Source organism: Etheostoma spectabile, chromosome 7 (assembly GCF_008692095.1).
Source record: "Etheostoma spectabile isolate EspeVRDwgs_2016 chromosome 7, UIUC_Espe_1.0, whole genome shotgun sequence".
In the NCBI taxonomy this organism is placed as follows: Eukaryota; Metazoa; Chordata; class Actinopteri; order Perciformes; family Percidae; genus Etheostoma; species Etheostoma spectabile.
This window is the reverse complement of record NC_045739.1, coordinates 5,695,250-5,720,097: the sequence shown is the minus strand read 5'-3', so window position 1 is coordinate 5,720,097 and position 24,848 is coordinate 5,695,250. Positions and strand designations below refer to the sequence as shown.

The following is a 24,848-nucleotide window of genomic DNA, read 5'->3' as shown; positions in this document are numbered from 1 at the left end:
GCTTGTAATGCATGTCGTCACTATTTCTCTCAGTCTCCCATCTCCAGGCTTTGTCATTATATTTTATCGAAGAGAGCAGATATGAAAACAATGCTTATGTAGTATGTCACCAATACGTCTGTTAGTACACTTTTGACAACAAACTCCATAGACAGTCAGACATGATGACGTCAGTTCTGTCTGGCTCGCGCCAAGGGTGGGTGGGTGGGGGTGTTGGAGGCGCGCGGGGACACGAGAGAGAGGAAGGAGAAAAAAAACCCTCAACCATCATCAATGCGCTGGCGGTGCGGGGTCACGAACTATGACCTTTAACAGAAGAAAACCAAAACAAATATTTTATAAAATAGAAGAGAGCCCGAAATCTGTGACCAGCGTTTCTTGGGGGTAAGTCTCAGTCCCTGATTGAAAACCGTAGAAAGCTCCCTGAGATACTGGATGATAAAAGAGCGCAGCTAATCTTCCAGCTAACTTGTTAGCTAGCCGATGCGGAGCTCGCTTCCTGCCCGACTCTGGCAGCTCGGGATACGGGCAAGGACCGTAAAACGCTGGGCGGAGTCTGGCTACGCGGATATGCTTAACAGACAGTTACACTAACTATTAATATGTGACACTACTGTAGACTGGAACCTGAACCCAATTCCTGAATGCTAGAATGACAAATCCAGGGGGAGAGACGGGTGCAGTCAGCTCTTGCTGCAGCCGTCGTTGCGTTTGATTGTATTAAGCTAGCTTAAACAGCTAACAGGAAAGCTGCAGTTGAACTCGACCCTATTACCTTTGCCATCTCGGGGACATAAGTGCGTTGACATGACTATTACATTATTCAACAAAGATGCATTCCTAAATTTAGTACCAGCTCAACAACAGTCGACTGCTCTACTGTCTTGAAAGAAAATTGCTCGAATATATATCACAAGGATTCATCTCCAGTGTTATTGGATGACTGCCAGATTGTCCATTTTGTTCTGTGTATTGTGATGCGTTTGTAAAGGGAGGTACTGATGGACACTCTGTTAGACCAATCGGTAAACAATATGAAGCAGCATGCTCCTCCCTTTGGCAGTGAGCATAGGAGTAGCATTGGAGCTACTGCAGGCACATTAATCAATTTATGCTGTCAAATTATGTTTTGATAAAATCCCAAATCAGCAAAGATATAGTTTAAACTCTCAAGTGCAAGGAGGTACTTGATAGTTGGAGTAGATGCTATTACTTAATTCTGCCAAAGGAGATGCCCAAATGCATAGTGGTTACTCACAATTGATATACAGTTTTTTTTCGGTTTTCAAGAACCAACAGACTGAGGAGGAGAGATGCCCATCTCCTCAGTGGATAATACTTTATTGCAGTGTTTCCTTACCGATTTGATGCACTTCGGCCAACTGTATTACAAAATGTGTGGTCACTTAGCATTTGATGATTTGTTTCTTTTCACATAGTCCTTTTTGCTCTTTAGACAACTATTACATAGAAAGAAAAACATTTAAAGAATGTGCAAACACTCAGATTTCAACTATAACATTTTTGCAATCTTTTTTTCTAATGAAGTAAAATCTTTTTTTCTGTGGTGTCAACTTATTCTCTGCTTGTGTGAATATGCAGAGGTACAAACCTTTTGACTGTACAGTCAGTATAAAGTCCCATGTAAAGTGACACACCAGGGTTGTTACCTAAAAATAGAAGCGAAGACTGCAGAAAAAGTAGCCGTTATGTTATGTAGGGATGTTCATATAAAAGGTGATACATTTCTATGGAGGGACATCAGTTGTTTGCCTTTGTTACAGTGTCATATTGAAAAATGTGAGGTTCCATCAGATTATTATGTAGTATAATCTAGTATCAATCGTCTCTCAAATCTCATGTCTAGGTCGGACTCAGTGGTCACAGACTTGGCTTGTGGTAACATAGTCTATATTCACGACGTTCTACTTCCGGGATTGCTTCGGTGGTGCAGAAAATTCCGCCGGATGCATGTCTTTTTGACGATTTCCGTTTCCTTCCGCTTCTTTGTGTTGAAATATTAAACTCCTGTCAATTTTAATGAGGACTATTTTTGACTGCTCTTCAGATCTCTGCAGGGTAGATTATCTGTCCAATATGAGTTTTCTCTTGCACAACCAAAACAGCTTTTCACTTCTTCTTTTTTGATGTCTTGAGTGACGTTTTTTTTGTGACAGCAGTTTCTTTTTAGACAAGTTTTCTTTTTGTAACAGTGCTTCAAAACACTGGTGAACTAAATAATTGCTGTGCTGCTACATCATCCAAGTCACATAAAATCAGACAAATCTTGCCCTATAAATCATCAAGAAGAAATTAACTTTTATCACAGATTACATTTTGTATTTCAACCACTGTCATCATGTCATCTATGATCCACCAGCACTGACATGTATTCACACAGTAAAGTTGTCGTAGCGTTGGCCTGCTCTTCTGTGACAGTTTGCACCTTTGTGGTTGATTGTCTGTGGCATCTTTCCAAACAGACCTCGCTAATGACCCTTACATCATCATGACGACCAACCTGAATCTGCTCTCTCAGCAGAAAGCGGACTCTGAGCACGAGGCAGAGGTGAGCGTGAAGAGGGAGAATTTCACGATGCAGTCTGAGTTGTTCCATATAACCCGTACAAAGGTTATTTAAATTAAAATACTGTAGTGCTGCTTCTTTTATTTGTTGCCGTAGATACATACTTTCTATAGACTGAGGTTTTCTAGACAGTTCAGACCTGTATTCACATTAAACTGTTGTATAATAAAATTCAAGTAAAATATATGTGTATAGACTATTGGTTGTAATTAGGATGTGTTTAAGCTGGTTGAAATGTGTTTCAAAATGTAGGTGTCGTCCTCTCCTTCAGACTCAGTGATGAGTGAGTCTCCACAGCGCTTTCAGGTCATCTCCACTGATCCTGCCACAACACCACAAAGAATACAGGTAACTGCTGTACTCTCAACAGTATTTGGACTTTATTTGTGACACTGCTGCTACCTGTAGATGTTGTCCTCTTTCAGCGCATCAGCATTTTCAACAAACAAGTTAAAACATGTGTCTTATCTCCCCCACCTTCAATGTCACTCTGTCTTTAACTTCAACCCCACTGGTGCATGTTTATTTTCACCTCCCTCTCTTTCTGTCTCCCTCTTCCATCTCTAACACCCTCAGATTGTAACTGACCAGCAGACTGGTCAGAAGATCCAGATTGTGACAGCGATGAAGCCGTCCTGTGCTCCCAAACAGCAGTTCATTCTGACTACGGCCGACAGCTCAGGGGCCGGCAAGTTATCCTGGCCTCACCAGACAGCCATAACACTAAGCAACTCATCTTCACTGCTGCAGACAGCCTGATGCCAGGAAGGATACAGGTACAGTTCCCCCATAATATCACCCTCTGGTTCTTAGTGTTGATACTATTGGCAATATCTTCTTAGTCTTAGTCTTGATAATTGTTGTCAGTCAATGTCATAACCATGATTGTGACGTTTTTAAGGCGAAACACAAGATTAATGGCCTGTGTTTGACATTGCTTTTCAGATTGTCACAGATCCAGTGTCAATGGAACGGTTGTTAGGGCAGTCAGGGGACTTGAGCCGGCCACAGCCAGTGGAGTACTGTGTGGTGTGTGGGGACAAGGCTTCAGGTACTAAAGCTTAGAACTGCATTACCTGTTGATGTAACGATTGGTCTGTGTTTTCACTTGTGTATCCTGATGCCAAATGTAACTGAATGTTTTGAATGAAAAGAATGAATAAAATCTTTATTTTGAACTATTAAAAGATATATAAACAAAAAAAAATGTTTTGCTATATATATATCCAACAAATTTTCAAGATAACACTTGATCCATTTGAAAAAGGATAAGTAAAAGCTCTAGGCTTATCAAGTTCTACCCCAAGTCTTTACCTTATCTAAATCACAGTCGAACAAGATAAATCAAACAGACAAACCACAAATTATTAATAAAAAATACTACTCCAATTTATGTCTTACTTTAGCTAGATATTAAGATAAGGAAGAAAAAAGCTCTCTTTGCTCACTTTGGTACTTTTCATACATAAATGTTTTGTACCTTTTTTTTAAATTGCAACATGTGTACATTATGTGTTTATCGATTCAATCAGACTATTCCACAAAAGCACCCCACAACACACTTTTAAGCTTTATCAGAGCATACTGTTGTTTCAAATGTGCTGCAAATATTCCCCAGAACAGAAAATGTAAGCATCATTGGCAAAAATCCCAAATTTTAAGAGGTTTGTCACCCTACATATGAATTGTTTTGTAATTCTTTATACAATGTATTTTTTTTTTCAAATATTTTGAAGTCCCTTTGTCATTCATGGGTTCGCCATGAATTGTTTTAAAGGACAGTGTTCATCATATAATTATTTAAACATTGTCAGGAATGTATCATTAGCTCTGTGGGTATCAATCTTATCATACATGTTTTACCAATTGTGTTTTAGTAATTGATTTTTAAATGTATTTATAGATTCTCCTGTTCTAACTCTCCTGTAACTAATCCCATTAACATCTTTTTACTTCACATCATCACAAACACACATCACATTAGCTCTTAATGCTATTGTCCATTCGGTTTGGGAATATGTTGTCAATTTGAGTTGCACAGTGAGATGTTATTCTGCTTGGTTAGTAGAAGAAAAACCATACGGAACATTACATCAATGAATGTATCAGTCAGGTTGTGCTTGTTGGGATTTAAGAGTCCCCACAAAGGAATACAGGTTGGGATCTTTCTTGGCAAACAATCTTTCCATACTGTTCTTAAATAGTATTAAATAGCTCACAGCTTACAAGTCCCTTTTTTTTTTCCAGATTGACTTCTACAGTTATAATCTCCACCACATCATCAATATTAGTTGTCACATTTTTCACAATTTTATAATTTAATCTTCTATCTGCATACAAAGCCACTCCACCTCATTTTTTATTCTCACTATTGACGTAGTTCAGTTCCTATCCATTCAACTCACAATCTACAGCCTTCTAAGCCAGGTCTCAGATATGGGATATATCACCTGGAGTGGTTTCTTTAGATGAATTCAGTATTCTTTGATGTTCTGCTATTGAAATGAATGATTAACATTCTATGTTCAGATTCAATGTTTGTGTTAAATTGATTGAGAAATAACAACAGGTGTTGCTTATATTGTTAAGAAAATTATTTTCAGGGTCAGTGATCAATATCTTGTTCAAAATCATGTAGCTTATGATCAATGAATTTAAGTGTTTAAAAGTTACAACCCACACAATCATCATTGTCACTCACATTTTCCAGCTGTTGTCAAGGTTAAGCTGTCAAACTCTTTAGTAGAATCCATGAACATTTTAGTTCAAGTCAGTCGCACACACTGATACACGTGTCCGTTACCTTGGTGTGTCGCATGTACCTGAGTCAATGCTGCACGTTGTCAGCAATCAAACGTGCACACTGTGGCTCACACACTCTGACTGGTTTTCTCTGTTTTCAGGGCGTCACTACGGAGCAGTCAGTTGTGAGGGATGTAAAGGCTTCTTCAAGCGGAGCGTGAGGAAGAACCTGACCTACAGCTGCCGCAGTAAACAGGACTGCATCATCAACAAACACCACCGCAATCGCTGCCAGTTCTGTCGGTTAAGGAAATGCCTTAACATGGGGATGAAGACTGACTGTGAGTTTGCATCCAAAACCAAGACACCATACGAAAACATGTTCACAAAAACACTCAGAAACACATCAGTAATCATCAGGGTCTCTGCTGGTCTTGAAATTCCCTCAAAAAAACGCTTAATAAAGTAATCTTAAACATAATTTACAAAGTCTGGAATATTGTTTTTTTTTTGCCTGCAATAGACAGTAAAAGTAGTTCTAACATTTTCTTTTTGTTTGTCCTCAGCTGTCCAGAGTGAGAGAAAGCCCATTGACGTAGTGCCCAGAGAGAAGCATGCCAACTGTGCTGCCTCCACCCAGAAGATCTACATTCGCAAAGACCTAAACAGTCCGCTCATCGCCACGCCAACCTTCATCTCCGATACAGAGACAGATGGCTCCAGGTCAGTGGGAAACAGACCTACAGACAAACCCCAGGCTCTGTTGTTCAATCTCTCAGCTGTTGACGCTGTTGATATGTGAACTGGATTTTTATGATGATGATGATGATGCTGCTCTGTGACATGTGCAGATCCAGCCTGCTGGACCAGGGCATGCTGGTTAATATCCAGCAGCCAGTCATCCAAAGTGATGGAACGTTGCTGCTGGCCACTGACTCAAAGGTATAGCTGCTACTGCAGTTACTGTAAATAAAACTGCCTGCCTGTTCTGTTGCTGTCTGTCTCCTGAGATGTTGGAAGGTTTTGTTGTTCTTGCATTCTAAGGCGGTTATAGTTGGTGTAGTATTGTTATAGTTTTGAGGTAAAAAAAAAGTAAACCTGTTTTTATTCATCTTGGACTGTTTGTTAATTCACAGTATATGTTTTAATTTGCCTTTTTGCCAGAACATGCAACTTTTATGTTCACACTCTACGTAAGGACTGAGACCCCAGTCGGATTGTCCGTTGACAGTTTCAATAAAGTTTATTCAAACAAGATAACTGTGTCCTCAATATTGACAATAAGATACAAAGGCACTATGAACCAAAAGAAAAATATATACCTGTAGAGGGCTGGTTTTAGAACAACAAATTGTTCTTTATTTATCTTTTTAATATGTTTAAAGAAGCATCTGTCATTCTCATTCTCAACTCATTTTTGTACTTTGCTCCAGTTTAGGACACACACACTATTTATACCATTTTGTGTCTATAGTGGATCTCAGTTTGGCTGACCTTTAACCTGCATTGTGTCATTTGTCTTCAGATGGATCCTGGCCAGGGAGACTTGGGGACACTAGCCAATGTGGTAACATCACTGGCAAACCTGAGTGACTCACTAAGAGAGACTCTAAACAATGGTGATACCTCAGACAGCCAACATGAGGAGCAGTCTGCCAGCGAGATAACACGGTCAGTCAGCAGTGCACGGAGAGAAGGGGAGTTTGTTGGGAGAGGGATCACTTCCACAGGCCCCCCCGTGAATTCTCATGTTGTCTTGGTCAGATTATTCAAAATTGAGCAAGTTTGTTTCTACAAAGGCAAAAAAGTAAAAAACATTACCAAACAAATTTTTGTTTTGTTGAGTTTTCTGTCAAATTAGGTCATTTAAAGGAAGGTGTGTGTCTGTCTGTTGTGCACAGTGCCTTTGACACCCTGGCCAAAGTTTTCAACCCACCTGAAGTAGGGGTTGGACTGAGTCTGGCAGAGAAACCTCAGTGTGTCGGTGGAACAACCATCCAGCTGATTGGTCGAGACCAGGAGACCCCCATCATTGAAGTGGAAGGACCACTGCTCACAGACAGCCATGTTGGCTTTAAGGTGGGTGAAGTCAACCTATACAGCTAATGGCCCAAGGAACACACACATTTGATACTTATTAATTAGGATTTAGGGATACAAATTGTTGTCAACAAGCGAGGGAAAGGGCCACTGGGTCATAAAATTACAAAACAATTAAAAAAGCCTTTATTCATATGGCTAATTCTTAAAAAGAAAACATGTACATGCATGTTTACCTTACAATGAGTGAAGCTGTATTCTGTCGAAACATACAGACGCTGTTCAAGAAGCTTGTTTTCAATTGGAATTGAGACACAATTGAGAATTGTGTTTTTTTTTTACTTTGGCATTCATCTGTAGGTAGTCATTTATCAAATATTCTATGTATAATTTTTATGTTTTCTTCTTGATCTAGCTGACCATGCCCAGCCCCATGCCCGAGTATCTGAATGTACACTACATCTGTGAGTCAGCATCTAGACTTCTCTTTCTCTCCATGCACTGGGCACGCTCTATCCCGGCCTTTTCAGCTCTTGGGTGAGAATGCATTTGCGACAGGAAGACATACATTATACAGTTTTGCCCTTTCCAGAAATGCAGTGCTTTATTATCTACACTCATTTATTTCTTTTTTTTCTCTCAGTCAGGAAGCAAACACCAGTTTGGTGCGAGCCTGCTGGAATGAGCTGTTCACTTTGGGTCTTGCTCAGTGCGCTCATGAGATGAACCTGTCGACCATCCTCGCTGCCATCATCAACCACCTTCAAAGCAGCATCCAGGATGGTATGGACCACAGACCTCGTCATCCATTCTCAGTAGGACACGCACACATATAACCAGGCGTCAAGAAATGTGATTTTAATTTGTGTTATCCTAACAGACTGGACATAAAGCGTAAAAGAACAACTGGAGAGGACTATAGCCATGTTTTCTCCTATTGTTTTGTTCATTTGTCAAACACTTGTGGCATTGTAGGCTTTGTTGATTAGATTTTTTTAGGAATTTCGGGAAAAATAATGTGTTTTACCATTCTATTGTTACACATTTGTTTATTACAGTTACAAGCCCCAGATGGTGCTACATCAGTGTTTGTTTCATACATGACGGCTCAGATACCACAGAAACAAAATGATGACAAAATCTGCCATTAACTTACAGTAATGGGGACAACCTTTGATGCTGATATGTATGGTTTTTTCTTAAGTGTCTTTCCTAGTTAGATAAAGCTTAAAGTAAGTTATGAATCTTAATATGCAAAACGTTTTCTTCTCTCCCAGACAAGCTTTCGGGGGAGAGGGTGAAGCAGGTGATGGAGCACATTTGGAAGTTCCAGGAGTTCTGTAACAGTATGACGAGGTTGGAGACTGACAGCTACGAATATGCCTACCTGAAAGCGATAGTGTTGTTCAGCCCTGGTGAGTCTGCTTCAAGGAGTTTCTGCTTTTCTTAGTCAAGTTATTAATAGACATTCAAGCTTTTATCATTCAAATAAAAAGAATTCCACGGAAGAGTGAAATTGAATTGAATAAATTCTGTGTATTTGCAGTTTGGCCGACTGTTTTCTTTTGACTGTGTTTGACTTTCTCAGATCACCCAGGTGTGGACAGCAGCGGGCAGATCGAGAAGTTCCAGGAGAAAGCCTTGATGGAGCTGCAGGACTACGTGCAGAAAACCTACCCAGATGACACCTACAGGTGCATGCATACCTCCAGTCTAACCAGTCAGCTCATCCTCCCCACCATAGTGGTAGCAGTAAGCCATAGTGAATTACAGGTGATCGTTGTGAAAGTAAGTTTAAAAGAGATTTAACCTGATATGTAGTTCAATCTTTACAATAACACTTAAGTGCCACCTGCTTGGCAACCTGAAAAGTATTCTCTATTCCTTGAGAGCTTAAGGTACGGGGCAGTGATTCCCAACCTTGAGTATGTGTGCCCCAGGGGTACGTATGCAGTTGCCGATGGTTCACGAAAAGATTGTGTGGTAGCTCAACTTATAGAAAGCTAAAAGTAGTGGGTTATAGGTTGACACATCCACGCCAAGTGGTTGTAGTAGTAACAATGCAGACCCGGCCGATACAGAAATAAAGAAACTAAGACAAATCCAGGACATAGACTAACCCTAACCCACTATGTCCCACTTTTGTAGTTTGAAATACAAACGAATACATTTGGGACATGACGGGTGGTGTTGAGGGGTACTGGAGCTCATCTGATGCTGCTGTGGGACTACATCCGACAAAAAAGGCTGGGAATCACTGGTACAGAGGATTTAGTTGTCTGTCTAGCTAACTGACATAGATTTTGGTGCTGTAAATGCACAATAAGAATCATCTGAAGATATCAAGATGACTTTGCAGCAATTGTTGTGTGCTTGTTTCCCCAGGTTGACCCGTATCCTGACTCGTCTCCCAGCCCTGCGCCTCATGAACTCGGGCATCACAGAGGAGCTCTTTTTCACTGGCCTGATAGGTAATGTCTCTATTGACAGCATCATTCCCTACATCCTCAAGATGGAGACGGCTGAGTATAACAGCCAGGACTCTGACCCTACAGAATGACACCCCATCATTCCAGCACCCAGAACTGAATGAAAGATTAGCGAGTCTCCACATCAGGTAGTCTTGTTTGTCTCTCGTGGGGATTACCGTTGAACCCCAGTTTAAAGTCCTGCAGCGGCCCCTTGTTTTGTAACGATGCATGGTGCAAAGTCGTTCAGGAATCCTTGGTAGATTAAGACAATTGGGGATTAGAAAACCAGGATGACACTTAGAATGTTTTCTGGAGCTGACACAGTGTGGCATTCTTACATTTCTTGCTCTAAACTCAGTACCTTTGTACTGAATGGAAAAGGAATCTTCTGCAGCTGCAACTGTTCTAATCTCCTTTAATGTCTTTATGGCACTTCAACCTAGTCACATATGTACTTTACCTTTGGACCTGAGCCTTTCAGATTGTCGTAGTCTTATCTAAGCCTTACCATGCTCTCATTTATCACAGACATCATATCGCATTAGGTAGCAGATAACAGATGAGCTGTATCATCAAGCTCAAACAGAAATCCTATATTTAAAAGTGAAATTTCACCTATTTAAAAGTCTAAAGACTAAAGTAAATCTGAGTACCTACTTTAAAAGTGTACGTTGAAGCTGTTAAGTATTTGTTTATGTTGGTATTTTGGAACATTGGAGCAGCATAAACTTGTATTTGAATGAATGTGCTGCTAAATTGAGAAGTCAGGCAGTTACAAAGCCTAAGTATGACTTCTCTGAACGTCATACCACAATAGTAGTAATAGTACCATGCTCCAATGATTGTCTCTCTTTTCAAATTTCAAATTGACACCATTTCCTCAAAGGTGACAAAAATTAATGTACAGTTCTTTTCTTTAAATACATTTAAATAATAGTTAGAATGAGAACTCCAATCAGGTACAAACACTAACTCCTCAATGAACTAATCCTTAGTCTTTATTCATATGGATTATCTTTCATAGCATTTATCTACCACACAGTGCATTACAACATGACCTAATTTCATTCAGTTTCACTTTTAATTCATATTCACAAAGCAAGAATTAGCCAGTTAAGGTGACCATATTGAGATTTTTTTTATACTGAATGACATCTCAGAGATTTTAGCTTTGGGAGTGCTTTTATGTTTAGGTACACTTATTTCTAGATTATCATGAATATGTTGCTAATATAACCTGTGCAATCACCTCATCACTTTTCCCTTTACGACAATCAATTTGTTATTTCCATCTGTCCCATGAGTGTCATAACAATGCTTCTCACTCTGCATTTTGTGTATTTATCAATGGCAGTTTTTATTTTTTATTTTAAGATTTTGGGTTCAGAAATGTTACTTATGTGTAGCTATGCTACTGTTTTTGTACTTTGTGTTTGCATTTGTACTCTAAGTGCACATCAATCAGCCTCCGTGTTCATGCTGACTAATACTTTGGGTTTTCTATGTTTTCTAAAAAAAAAACTTTAATTTGTTGCATACTAAGTGTACTTAAAGTACTTTTGGGCAGGTTTCCCTGATTTAAAAAACAAACAAAAAAAAAACCCTGTTCTTCTAGGACTCGATTGCGTCTTAAAGACCTTATTGAGACTTGGGTCGACTCACCTTCTTGTATAATGGTTCAGCATAGGCATCAACAGCAACAGGAATGATAACGGAAGTGTAAAGAAGTCAACAATGATTATGTCTTGTTAAAAGTCAATTGTAATATTTTGGGTTTGAAACCCATACAGACTCTTTAAAAAGGCGCTGTTGTGAAATGACCTTTGTACATGTAGTTTCATTAAAATGAGTGCATGTTGTTTTTAAGCCGGGTTTTATAATCTTGTCGCTGTTTGCCCTAAAAACGAGCATTGTTATGAATTTTATAGTGCATTGCAGTGCATGAAAAAGTTGCTTAAGTTTTTTTTTATTAAATGCTATTTGAAAATGTTTATTTAAATGTTGTGGCTTTAAAATATTTACAATGAGCAGTGCCCACATTAGAGGATATTGGATTAGCACTTTTTTTGGTGGATTGAGTATTCTACGATTGAAATTTTATACAGTGTAAATGTACTTTGTTTTTCTGCTCATGTAAAATGTATTTCTTCAAACATTGAGATCGAGAAACAACACTCATGTTTTTCTCAAGTTTGTCACAGCCCCACATTTCTACCTCACACCGATGAAAATATAACACTAATGTATTAAAGACTAAGCTCCTGTATCAGCATTCCAGTCTCTGAGGCTGGCTTCTCTGAAGCCACACATTATGAAAGAAATAAACAATTATGAAATATGTCATGACTGAGTCTGTTCACGTTGAAAACCTGTCCGTCTGTACGATGTCCAATATCCGCATATTACAGCTAAAGTGAAACAATGACCAAAGATATCTAAAGGGTTTTTTAGCTTTGGTAACAACATAGTCAACATCGCACCACAACAATCCGGCTCATTCACTCCAACTACTGGTCAGAGGAACCCTGCTGTCAGTGTTCTGTAGTCACACACACAAGGATGTTAATACACTGTTCAACCTGCTGGTTGGAAAGGTCTTGTTCAATAAAGGAGAAAAGATAGATTTAAATCAAAAACAAAACATAAGTCAGCATCGGCTTTCTTGTTTTTAATTATTTATATATCCTTGTTTTTTTTTTGGCAACATTAAATGTTTTTATTGTATTTGTTGTTAGTCCTTTAAAAAATAAATTAAAAAAGTCACTCCTCGGTAGCTCCTTTTTTAAACTATCTATGGGTAGCTAGGGGATGGGTATTTCTAATAATTACCCAGTGTTCGTTAACCAAATTCTTTCCAGTACTCAACAGAAGACAGGAGACCGAGTGAGATTATTCTTGCTGCAAGGGAAGCCTCTGTGTCAACTCTGACACCTCTGAGCAACTTCGAAAATCTTCCCCTGAAAGCAGTCTCTTTATTGCATGAGTGAAGCAAGTTACAGTGGCAGATTTACAACCGTGGCAGTGTCGCTGGTCTAATGTGTGTGCGCTACATGAAGCAGTTGGATACATTGAAAAATACCTTTAAAGGACATTGCCTGCAGAACATTGCAGAGTCTGCAGTCTATGCCTGAACACACACACACACACACATAGACATAGAAACGAAGATATACACAAAGTGAGATACACACAGAACCTTCTGCACAGGCCTGAGTTTCTGTGCTATCAAGGTTATAACCATATTAGTAGAGAAACGTTAAGATATGGTGTCAGACAGTAATTACTCAAATGAAAACATATTCATAACTATATATGAGTTGTGCACCACACAAACTGACTGTTTCTAAGCATAACAGGCCCTCTACCACATTCAAAACCTTATATAGGTTCACATCACACATCTAGTATTTTAAAACTTAACACTAGGGCATTTGTTTTATCAACAAAGTGCAGTATACAGAGAATCATGTAACCAATTCTAGCACATGAACATCAAGTATACAAACTTATGAAGATAAAAAAAATATATATATATATATATATATATATATATATTAACTACATACGAGGCAATACAAATGACATTAAATTACAAACAAAATACAATAAGACAAAAATGTACTGTTATTCAGAGGTTTTGGGAAAAAAAGAATCTACAGTATCCACAATACTTTTTTGGTTATCCAATGTTTTAAGTGACTTCAGTAGAGATTTAAATTCTATGAGAAAAGGTATACAATTAGGAGATGAGTTAGAAATTTCTGCTTGTCAATATAGAATTTTGCATACAGAGCAAGAAAATTAATTGGATACCCAAGAGCACCATCACCTGATTTATTGTAGCAACATATGATGTCTTTAAAGTTAAAGGAGTAGACAAAGTTGGTGGGTTGAAAAAAGACTCCAAATCTGTCCAAAACCTTTTGGAAATTTCACAATGACAAGAAAGGTGAGATATTGTTTCAACATTCTGTTTACAAAATGTACAGGAAGAGTCAATGTCGGCAAATCTAGAAACAAGGGGATTAGTAGGGTACATGTTATGTAAAATGTTGATGTGTAGGCCTACTTCCTTAGCTTTGTCAGAAACACAGAACTTATACAATAGGTCCAAACCTGTCTCCAAATGATGTTCTCAATTTTGGATCTCCACATCAAACTTGCCCTTTGGCACAACTTCTCTCCCTGAAAAATTCTAAATTATTGTTACACTTTATGTGTGTTAGTTCAATTCCATCCACTGATAATACATGCTGTGATATATGGTGTGCATCATAGGTTAAATATGTTTTTACAAGTAGAATTAAACCATTTGGGATTGCACGAATTAAAGAACTAAATTATAAGTAGCTCGGGCATAGACAGTTAAAGAAAGCCATGGATTCGGGTGACAACGACTTTTGACGTCATCAAAAGGCGCCTCGGTCTACTTCTGCGACTAGCTCACATCCAGGTGCAGGCTGCTTTCAAATGGTATTTGTAAATCCAAAAAGACTTTAAAATGCCAATGAAAGGGAAGTTTCCGATCAGGAGGACTCTGGAATATCTCCAGAAAGGCGACATCATCTTCAAAAACAGAGTGAAGATCATGACGGTCAATTACAACACACATGGAGAACTGAGCGACGGAGCAAGGTCAGAGCTAACAACAGCTAACTCAGCTAGCTTACTCAAACATACGTACCACCACCCGAAAAAACGGTGTCTGCTCAGTGCGCATGCGTAATTCTGTCCATCTCAATTCAACTTTATAAGAACGTTAGGTTATACAATACACGTATATAGCTAATAACGCTGCATTTTATGCATGCAATTTGAAGCGATATCTCGATGCATTGACGCTGTCACTTTAAATTTCATGCCTAAAATGTAAGTGTAAGTTATTTAGTTAAATGTGAGTCACCAGCACCTGTTTTTCTCATCAGTTACTCTTAGCACAGGTAGCTTTGGCGTACATGCACATTTCTGTGGAAATAGTGTTTAATTATATTTCCCATTTAACAACTGAATCACTATTACAGCAGATAAATAATGTGACAGTGTCCAAAGTAATGTCCATGAGTAATGTGTTGTAATGTGGAATCAGAATCGTTAAAATCCAAATGATGCCCCACTTGTGTTGCAGTTTTTTCTCCAAAAATGTATTTAAAAAAAAAAAAAGTCAGACTGCCTCTCATGTGAAGCTGTTCTTAAATCGTGTACTTTCTCTGTTTTGCAGAAAGTTTGTGTTCTTCAATATTCCTCAGATTCAGTACAAAAACCAGTGGCTTCAAATAATGATGTTCAAAAATATGACACCATCACCGTTCTTGAAGTTCTACCTGGGTGTGTATCCTTCCACTCTTGTTTGATTATTATTATTATTATTATTATTATTATTATTATTTTGTATTGTATCAAGCTTGGGTTAATATCCTCGGTCTCTTTTGCAGACGATGGGGAGCAAGTTCTAGTAGATGTGGAAGGGAAGGACCACAAACAAATTTCACAACATGTCAAGAAGATTTTGGGCAAATCAGAGTAAGATATTCAGAGTGTGTGTGTGTGTGTGGTGTGTGTGTGTGTGTGTGGTGTGTGTATACATTCATCAAAGTCACACCATGAATGTACTTGCGCAAGCGGACATTTAGATTTGTCAGAGTTGGAAAAGCACAGGTCATCATTCATGTTACGAATAACATGAATAGGCCTGTCACAAATTTTGCTGGAGGATAAATTGTCCCAGAAATTATTGCGATTAACAATAATATTGTCGTTTTGAGACTATTTTTCATCTAATATAATGATAATGGCATGATAATGAAGGTGCACTTTTTCAAAGATAAATACCTTTTTATTTCTAGAGAATATTTAACACTGGAACTGGAAGACATTTTAAAGATGTGGCTATCTGCCACATGGCGAGGAAATGTTTGTACCAAAAGAGTTCTGTTTTAAGCCTTAATTTTAGCGAAGGTGCAGCTACTTTCTTCTGCTCCTCTGCAGGTCGGAGCTTTGCGGGGGCGGGCCGACACACACACGCACACACACACACACACGCACGCTCCCCACATCACTTCTGTTTACTGATAGCTAGTGTTTATCTCAAGCTAATTAAGTGGTGATTAACCAGCCTTCCAAAAGAAAGCACAATGAAATTAAGCAGGTAACGGGGTCTCAGCTCACCGTCCTGGAGCCTCTGACACACTGACAGCTGAAGGCTTGTACCATTTAATGTTCTGTGCATTGTCTGAACCATGCAGCCACTTTCCTGAGAGCGCTTGTGAGACCGACGAGTCCACAGCAGCCTGTGGCGGGTATGTCCGAGCCCGTCTCCGCCGGCAGGTTGTCAACTGTGTGGTTGGGAATGAAAGGGAGAAAACAGGACGCCGAGTAACACGGGGGATATCGCTTATACTTTATACCACACAAAGACATACGCGACTGACAAAAGGTTTCACTCCTCGTTACGCTCAGGAACCGAGAGTGGTCATCCAGTGTCTTTGGTAGAGAGGAAAAAAACAAAAACAAGCATGCAAATGGAAATGATCGCGGGCCGAAATATTATCGAGCTCATTTTTTTTAATCGTGCGTTTAATTGATTTATTGACTGTTGCGACAGACCTACTTACGAATAACATGAATGATGGCACTGCATATTGAAGTGTTCCAGTAAGCCATGACAGTGTGATGGTGAGCCAGCATGCACAACACAGGAGCAGCAAAGTGCAATTTAGCCGTCATTAGTTTTATATTTACCACTGTGCTTTTCCTACAACGACATGCTAACTGTGTTCTGTGAAAAGGCCCATCCCTGCAGTGACTAGAGAGAATCTAAATATATTGATTTTACTCCTTCACTGTTTACAGAGAAGTGTTACAAGCTGAGGCCCGAGCCAAGATGCAGGCCTCCAACCCTGCCAACTTTGGGCCCAAAAAGTACTGTCTGAGGGAGTGTATCTGTGAGGTGGAGGGCCAGGTGCCGTGTCCTGGCAACACGCCGCTGCCCAAGGAGATGACGGGCAAATACCGTGCCCAGATGGCAGCATCACATGAGTGAGAAGCTGAGAAGCGGACAATATGGCACTGTTGATTTTGTACGATTATACATAAGGACTACCACGTTGCATATTTTGTCGTAAATTTGTGTTACTAAATGGGGACCACTATGCTGTGCATTGTGAGAACGCCACTGGCTGGACTGAGACCCTCCAGCCCACGTGAGAAGCAGACATGACTGTGTAGGTTTGGATAACTTGATGTCACACTTGGTTGTTTTTATGTGATGGGGTTGACAAACCCACACTGCAATCTAAACAAATAAAAACTATTTGCGTGTGTGGCGGTAGTTGTCATTAGGAAAATCCAAATCCTAAGTATTTTCACGCAAGAGGCAGTATCAAGTTGAGATTGAACACAATTTATGACAAGAATGACAAATATTTTATAGAGTTTTTTTTTTTATTGGTGCTAAGATGGAGTTTTGTAAAGTTAACAAATTAATGTGTCTAAATTGTTTTACCAAATTAGCTCAAATCAACTGCTAATACACATGAAGAAGTTCCTCGAGTTATTTACATTGTCACAAAACATTTACTGTTGCATGTTAAGCTTCTGTGGACATAAAAAAACTCTGTTTTTGTTTATGAAGAGAAATACAGACTTTATGACTGGCAGGAAAGCACTATGACAAATCACATAAAGGCTTAGCAGCACTGAGTGATAATACTTGTGGCATTCATGTAGTGTTAATTTAACTGACAAACACAATCCTGGCTAAAATGATGCATTGACCTCTTAAGAGTTTAGTTGATATTTACGGATAAACTGTACACACAGGGTTTTAGTAAAACAAAGTTGCCTATGATGTGCTGGGGCAGATGGTGTTCTGTTGATGAGAGCTGGTTGGATAAGCTTTGAATGAACTTCTCAGATGAAACTACTGAAGGGGTAACATGCTTTACAGACAGATCTTGGCTGACAGGAACAGGAGCTTCGTGAGTTGTGAGATGTGGTTTGTATGTCCAAATGTATAAAAGCTGGAAGACGAGCTTGGCCGCTATCTTGATCAAAAGACCAACAGCACTTTAAAGAAACGCAGACACATGAATCATACAACCCAAGTGCTCAGGTGGACCGGTAGTGCCACAGTTAATAAGATCACAACCTTTAGTAGGACGTGTAAAATACTTTGTTCAACATATTGAATATGCTTTTAAAAGAAAAAAAGATCTAAAATGCAACCGTGCCAAGGTCAACAGGACAGACAAGATACACAGAATAAGATTACTGATCTGAATCTGCTTGAGTAAGACAATACAGACAGAAAATGTCACCTAACAGAGAGAGGTCAACATTCAGTGTTACAGAAAAAGCAACTTTCACTGTAAAAAAAAAAAAAAACCCAAAAACTGTTAGAACAAATACTTATTCAGCTCTTGTCATACATATTGTATTCGCAGATGTACATGTGGTTTATAGTATGATCAAGGATTAAAAGCTTTTTGCTGAGACAATATCATTAAAGTCAGTATGAGTGACACTTAACGGGCAACAACAACAATGGCTTGATTCTGTGCGATGTGCGTACAAATCTAGGTCACAAAGTGGTCACAGCCTCTGCAACAAGCAAAATTACAAATTTTAGTGATTAGATTTTAATTTATAACAACTTATATTATGATCAGTTTCCTTCAAAGAAGAGGCTGTCCAAACATGGTCATATATGTCTCATTTCATATGTTTCTAATGAAATGATCAGATAGTTATTTTGTCTGAATGTTGTTTGTGGTCCAGGTAGAACAGTAACGCATGGCTGGGTTCTTTGGTATTGGTTCAATGAACAGCAGGAAGTTCAATTACCACAAACTAAAGTCGTTGGTACAACAAGAGGGCACTAATATCAATGGAATAAAAACTTTTGTTAAAAGGATACATTTGGAAACATGCATCAATAGCTTGGTTTCCATTTGTTCAACCTTGGCCACAATTCAATCTTAACTTTGTTTATAGCTTCGGCCAGAGCTCCAAATCATACATCCTGACTTCTACAGCCACACTCAATCAAACAACCATCTGACTGTCCCATTAAAAAAAAACATTGTTTAAATGGCATTATTCTGTCCTCAATTGTTTGCGTTTTCCCTGATACAACAGGGTTAATAACAGCAACGTGCCGTACGAATGGACGTTTACTAGTGCTTTCAGACTGTGCATGCTGGGAGACGCTCCAGCCCTCTGCGACCCTGTACAGGACAAGTGGTTAAGAAGGAAGTTTGGAAAGTAAGGGAGTCACTCCAGACTATTTAGCTCAAGTGCATTTTTAATTTTGGGACTAGTCTAATCTTTTTGTGATGCAGCAGACCTCACCCAAACTAAAATCAGTGGGCTCATTAGTCATGTCGCGTGAGCTAGCCTTGCAGGACTTGGGAAGTAGCAGGTAGTCAGGGATTTGGAGGGAAAAGTATCAGTGCTTCTTTTTCTTCTGTTCTTGAAGAGTGTGCTGTAGCTCTCTGAGGTTCTCTGACAAGAGCTCCACCTCGTCGAGGCGCCCACTGAGCTTGGCATCAAAAATGTAGGCCCTAATATTGTCAATCTGCTGCAGCAGCAGTTCCTCCTCTATCATATCCACATCGGGCAAAACTTCGTCATCATCATCCCCGTCAAAGGGGTTGGTCGAGACTCCTGGAGGATTCCCAGAGGCTTCCAGGAAAGGGTTACCCGTGTCGCTATCGTCACCCTCCTCAAAAGGATTGCTAGGCACGGTCTCCGCCTGGTCCGCCTGGACCTCTTCATCAAAAGGGTTGTATTCTTTCTTCCCATTGCTTCCCTCTTTGTGTTCCTTCTTTATGTCCTCAAAGAATGGATTGGATGGATCCTCCTCAATGGGAGTAGAGTCCTCATCGAAAGGGTTAAGGGAGGCAGTGGTCTGTCCTTCACCACCAGGGGGGGTTATATGCCCCCCTAAGCTCCTCAACCTAGGAGGTGACTCCTCCTGGCTTGTAAGAGCAGGGAATGCTCTCACAGAGGACGGACTCCTCTCAGCTTTTGGAGTCAGGTCCTCTGCTTCAGTGTCTTCCTCTTCTTCCTCTTCTCTTCCCCTTGCCGGACTGATATCCAGAGACCTCTCCCAGGTGAAGGAAGGCTGGGAGGTGGCCACAGTGGGGCCCCAATGCTCCCTCTCCTCCCTTTCCCAGGCTTGCAGGCGATTTAGCTCCCCCTGCTGCAAGTTCTCCTCCTCAGCCAGCTTCTGGGAGAGCACAATAGCCAGGCTGGTCTGCTGCTGGTCGTATTCATCCTGCAGCTGACGCAAGTTCTCCTCCAACATGGCCACCTCGTCTGTCTTCTGGGCCTCCCGTGCCTGACGGAGAAATGACTGTATGTTCTCAATCTGCTGCAGCAGGGGGTCCTCCAGCTCTCTGCACGCATGGACGGAGTCTGCGGAGGGCAACCAGCCGCCAGCTTTGGTCACGCGTGGAGCTCTAGGGGCCCGTGGCAGCTCTCCATTAGTACTGGGAGGTTGACGGTTTTTCTCAGACTCCTGTCTTCTCTTCAGTGTCTCCTGGGTTGCCTGTTGAGCAGAAAAATACATGAAGTAAAAACATTTAGTAACTCGTTATGTGTACAAAATATCAACAGAAAAGTATCGGTACACAATCTCACCAGTCTCTCTTGTTGCAGTCTCTTCTCTTGTTCCTGTTTCCTCTTTTCTTTAAGCTCTTCATATTTATCCTTAGTGGGCAAAGACATGAGACCTAACAGTTTCTCCTAAAACAAGGGGGGCATGAAGAATGGGTGAATTCAAGGAAAGAAAGGAGAAAGACATACAGTCTGTATTAGTTGTAAAATTGTAATAGAGTGATGACTGGAGAGATACTGTTACTGAGCTCCATTGTAATACTGTGTAATATTGTGTGTAATACTATTCTATACTAGGGCTTGCTATATGTCTTTTTTCATGCTGAGATTTGTCTGAACTTCACCTGGACAAATAGTGTTGCTGTATAACGGATCATCCTCTGCAGCTGGAGGGCTTTTGGATGTGGTGGTGGATCATCTTTTGCTCCTAGTGTTAAAATTTTCTTACTGGACAAAAAAAAACAGAACTCCATTTGATCTTTTTTTTTTAAACTCCATATTTGACAAAAATGAGAGAAGAAGTCATTTATGACTGACATCTACCTCAGGGCATCAATTAGTTCGTAGTATTTCTGCACTTCCAGTCTCAGCCCACCAGCAGTGTCAAGATTGTACGTGGTTTCTCCGGCACTGTGAAAGCATCCAGCCGTGACGGTTAGCACGCACTCTCTCAAATCAAAGATCCAAAAATGTCTTATTAAATAACTGCTTTTTAATGGGGCTTACTTGAGCGACTCTGCCATTCTGATGTATTCTGGAGCCTTTTCATCCACCTTCTCCATGCACATCCTCAGCCTCTGACAGGAAGACAAGTGTGGAGCAAGTGAACAACAGGAAACCCCAAAAGACAAACACTGAATGACAGGACGGATACAACAGTGTAAACTCAAGAGCTTTAAATGAAAACACCACATCCACTGCAAGGCTAGTGAGAACAGAAAAAGACATGTAGTGATCCTTTTCACATTAACTACAAGACTTTTTAATGCGCCAACCTCGTAAAGTTTCACCACATCCGGCATGCGGTTCTTCTCTTCCAACTTCTGCTGTATCTTCAGCAGTGTGTCCATACAGTGGTGACAGCAGCGAATCTTCTCGTCGTCCTTTTCCTCCAGCATGGAGGTAACGCTGCTCAGGCTGCTGATGCTGCCTCTCCTGGAGCCCATCCCACTGCTGCCACCTCCTGCTGGGGGAGACTGGGACTGAATGGGGCTTCCAGGTACACACAGTGCCTCTCGTGTCCCATTAATCAGCTTTTCTGTAAACAGATAATAGGCAAACATTTCGCAGCTTTGAGACACGTGGCAAAACTTGATTTCAACTAGATATCTGAGGATTTCCTCTAGTTTGCACGGGTTGTGTTCATACGTACGAGCCAAAGGTAAGGGGATAAACTCCATACACTTCCTACACATGATGGACCCACAGAGACGACAGTGGTGTCGCCTGTTCCGGATGTTGAACTTGTTTCCACAATCAGGACAGAGCGGGACATCCGAGTCATTCACCCATGACACCACTGACTTCTCAATGGCTATAAAGGAGGATAAACATGCATTAATTTACAACATGCTAAATGCTGAATCCTACTGGAATACACTGTGAGGAGTCAGAGTTGTAATGAAAACATGTGGACAAACCTCTGATTTTGGCGGCATCTGAGTTGATCCTGTCAAACGATGTCAACTGAAACAACAGTTTTCATAGTAAATGAGTTGGCACAGTTAAGCCCATCTTAAGGGTATTTTTTTACAACAGCAGGAAGAGATTTATGGTGTGAATGAAGTGTTATTTGTGCTATTTTACTAAGCATACTTTTTCCAGCCTAATGATGAGCTTGTTGACCTCGATGACATAGTGATCTATCCTGGCTGCGCGGTGTTTTTTAAAGAAGTCCAGGTGACTTCTGGTTGCTCCTACAAAAGCAGAGAAAGGAAAGTGTAAGAGTTCCGCACGTGGTTGCTGCTTAAAGGCGCTTTAATCCATATCAATACTAAATTAATTTGGAGAGAAGATTTATTTCCACTAAGTTTCCAGTTTCACCCAGTTCCTGAGGCTCCCACATGTAGGGGTCCACTCCACCGTAGTAGAAGGACTCATAACTGCCTGTATCCGGTCTGTCATCTCCATCCCTTTTCAACAGCTTGTCTTTTGCTTTCTTTGCCTTCTGGACCAAACCTGTGCACACAAAACGAAAATAAGCACAGCTACATCCAAGTCCACAAGAACATCCACATCCAACGTTCCAGTTTTATTATAAATATGAACAACTGCATACAAATCAGAGAGCTAACCCTCTCTACATTTTATCATTTTCCTGTTTCATCTACTGTCCCTCCCTGCAGTAGAATATTTTGCCAATTCATCCTGGCAACAATTTCCCCTAGTCAAACACTGCAGTGCACTTACTGTATATCAAATTCTAATTGTACTCCTTAAATCCTCAATCCTATTCCTTTAGACTCTGTTTTGCCCAACATGATACGACTTAAACGGCATTGTGGCTGTAAGAAGAGTCCGCAAGTACAATCAATTGGACTCACTTTTGAGTTGTCCCCGAACATGGCGGTCATCCCCAGAGTGCTCCTCCTCATAGTGGTCTTGGAGTTGGTAAAATGACTGAAGGTCCTTCAGGCACAGCGGGCAAAGAAAGCCCTCCTTCACTTCACCTGTGCCCTCAAATGGGGGTGGATAACTGGAGGCCATGACAGCTGTGGGCTATGTTTTGGAAGAAGAGGTGCAAGGTGGGAGACTTTGCTTTGGTCCACATGTTATGGGGTGTGCAGCCCACCCCATAATTGCTCCATCATGCCAGAGAAATTCCCGGGACCCTGAATATGGGGCAAAGCACATTGAGGCTACACTTTTTTGTTTTTACCAAAATCCATAAAGGAAATTCCTGATACTTTGAAGGATTCAAATGTTTGTGACTTTTATGGGATTTAAACATGGGAGGCAGAAAGGGCTGGTAGCATCACAGCAGTATCTGACATACACACTTCTTTGGAGATGATTGTAAAGTTGAGATATATCCATACTGCCATGTCATACTTGGTATAACCGAATACAAGTGTGGTTATTACACACGTACAGACTTAGGCTAAATACCGCGTAGTAACAACGGTTCAAATTGACAGCCGCCCAACGTTACTGCAGACCGTTTGATAAGTTGCACAAATCTTTAACATCAAATTCCTTACAACAATTACAGCAACTTAACGTTGCATGTGTTTCCTGGAGCTCATGCACCTCAAAATGAACGTAAACTTACTGCTACATTTTCACCAGACCTTTATCAACCTCAGCTAGCTAACTAATGTTGATAGTTTACTCTCCAGCCTGTGTCCAACCCACGCAGTCAGCGAAAACACACCCAACTAGACGATAAGTTATTGTAGTTTTTTTTTTCTAAATTCAAGCTAGCACTATTTTACTCGCTACGTGATATTTGCTAAATGAACTATCCGGCGGCTAAAGCTATATTGTTCAATGTAACGTTGGCCGCCGTTATACTGAGCAGAGAATGTAACGTTAGCTGCAATATGCTAACAGCAGCACTCCCTTTCTGTAGCCGTTATTTCTCTAGTTAATCTCGTTGTTCAAAACACGGCGATAAATAACGTCAAACAAACGCATTAATCAACACGATGAATACGTTATACTTACAAATCAATCCAATAATAACTGTGTGGTTGACAGCTCGACAATACCAGCAGCTGCAGCAGCAGCAGCAGCAGCAGCCCTGCCTGGTCGTGTGATTAGCATTCAGTTGGTAAGGGAAGAGAAGAGGGACAAAAGACTCGAAACTCACGCGAAATGTGGGACTCAGTGTAGTAGTCCTATCACAAAACAGTGGTTGGGCCACAGTCTGCTTCAGAATGTGGTCCAGAAATTAAATCCTACCTATTAATCCTATAGGAAATATTAGGGAGTATATCTACTTGGTGTCTATGTTCCCCAACTCATCCTCTTAGTCATTTTCAGGTTCATACTTGTATTTTGGCAACATCATTTTTTTCCTAGGTCAAATGTTCAATGTATGTTTCCATGGGTCAGTTATGTTTATATCACCCACCTATGAGTAAAGCCTACTTATCTAACCTACTGTTATACTCCTTAAAACATGTGCCCTCAAATTTGCCAGCAACATTTTATTGACATTGTAGGCTACTTTGATATTTCAACAGTGTCTGACTGAACTTTTAACTATTTAAATGGCACTAATGCCCATCTCCCTTTGTTCTTTTGCAATTTGAACTACAACGATAGCCCTTACAAATCTCTGGGAACATAGAGGTGACAGTTATTATAGCCTCATTCCATGCTTTTGGCTGCCTTCATTCCTCCAATCACCATGTCACAGAGACCAAAAAGTTTTTGTGAAAGCCCCA

The 24,848-nt window shown here is 40.3% G+C and overlaps 3 protein-coding genes across 3 annotated transcripts; 2 read left to right on the top strand and 1 right to left on the bottom strand.

The window, feature by feature from the left end:
* Positions 1-212: 212 nt before the first annotated feature.
* Positions 213-12,180, top strand: nr2c2 (nuclear receptor subfamily 2, group C, member 2). Its single transcript, XM_032521303.1, is given in 16 exon segments — positions 213-384; positions 2,484-2,569; positions 2,840-2,935; positions 3,164-3,278; positions 3,281-3,363; positions 3,533-3,638; positions 5,491-5,670; positions 5,896-6,052; positions 6,181-6,271; positions 6,855-7,000; positions 7,231-7,408; positions 7,785-7,906; positions 8,013-8,152; positions 8,647-8,784; positions 8,958-9,063; positions 9,755-12,180. Coding segments are annotated over 15 exon segments (1,893 nt in total). The 5' UTR covers positions 213-384; positions 2,484-2,509; the 3' UTR covers positions 9,930-12,180.
* Positions 12,181-14,229: 2,049 nt separating this feature from the next.
* mrps25 (mitochondrial ribosomal protein S25) lies at positions 14,230-18,313 on the top strand. Its single transcript, XM_032521135.1, has 4 exons — positions 14,230-14,475; positions 15,059-15,165; positions 15,273-15,360; positions 16,690-18,313. Exons 1-4 carry the CDS (start codon positions 14,342-14,344, stop codon positions 16,877-16,879), a joined length of 519 nt encoding a protein of 172 aa, XP_032377026.1. The 5' UTR covers positions 14,230-14,341; the 3' UTR covers positions 16,880-18,313.
* A 246-nt stretch (positions 18,314-18,559) lies between these two features.
* Positions 18,560-24,266, bottom strand: rbsn (rabenosyn, RAB effector). The gene is made up of 12 exons (XM_032521134.1): positions 24,124-24,266; positions 23,001-23,288; positions 22,501-22,635; positions 22,273-22,373; positions 22,098-22,143; positions 21,830-21,991; positions 21,453-21,715; positions 21,184-21,254; positions 21,001-21,087; positions 20,802-20,904; positions 20,482-20,586; positions 18,560-20,389 (listed from the first exon to the last, which is right to left on the bottom strand). Exons 2-12 carry the CDS (start codon positions 23,161-23,163, stop codon positions 19,286-19,288), a joined length of 2,340 nt encoding a protein of 779 aa, XP_032377025.1. The 5' UTR covers positions 23,164-23,288; positions 24,124-24,266; the 3' UTR covers positions 18,560-19,285.
* Positions 24,267-24,848: the final 582 nt, after the last annotated feature.

Coding starts and splice junctions, on each gene's coding strand:
- rbsn (XM_032521134.1), bottom strand. CDS start 23,163: ATGGCCTCCAGTTATCCACCCCCATTTGAGGGCACAGGTGAAGTGAAG. Junction 21,716..21,829: donor TATCCCCTTACCTTTGGCTC/GTACGTATGAAC, acceptor ATCTGTTTACAG/AAAAGCTGATTAATGGGACA. Junction 20,905..21,000: donor GAACTAATTGATGCCCTGAG/GTAGATGTCAGT, acceptor TTTTTTGTCCAG/TAAGAAAATTTTAACACTAG.
- mrps25 (XM_032521135.1), top strand. CDS start 14,342: ATGCCAATGAAAGGGAAGTTTCCGATCAGGAGGACTCTGGAATATCTC. Junction 14,476..15,058: donor GAACTGAGCGACGGAGCAAG/GTCAGAGCTAAC, acceptor TCTGTTTTGCAG/AAAGTTTGTGTTCTTCAATA. Junction 15,361..16,689: donor AAGATTTTGGGCAAATCAGA/GTAAGATATTCA, acceptor CACTGTTTACAG/AGAAGTGTTACAAGCTGAGG.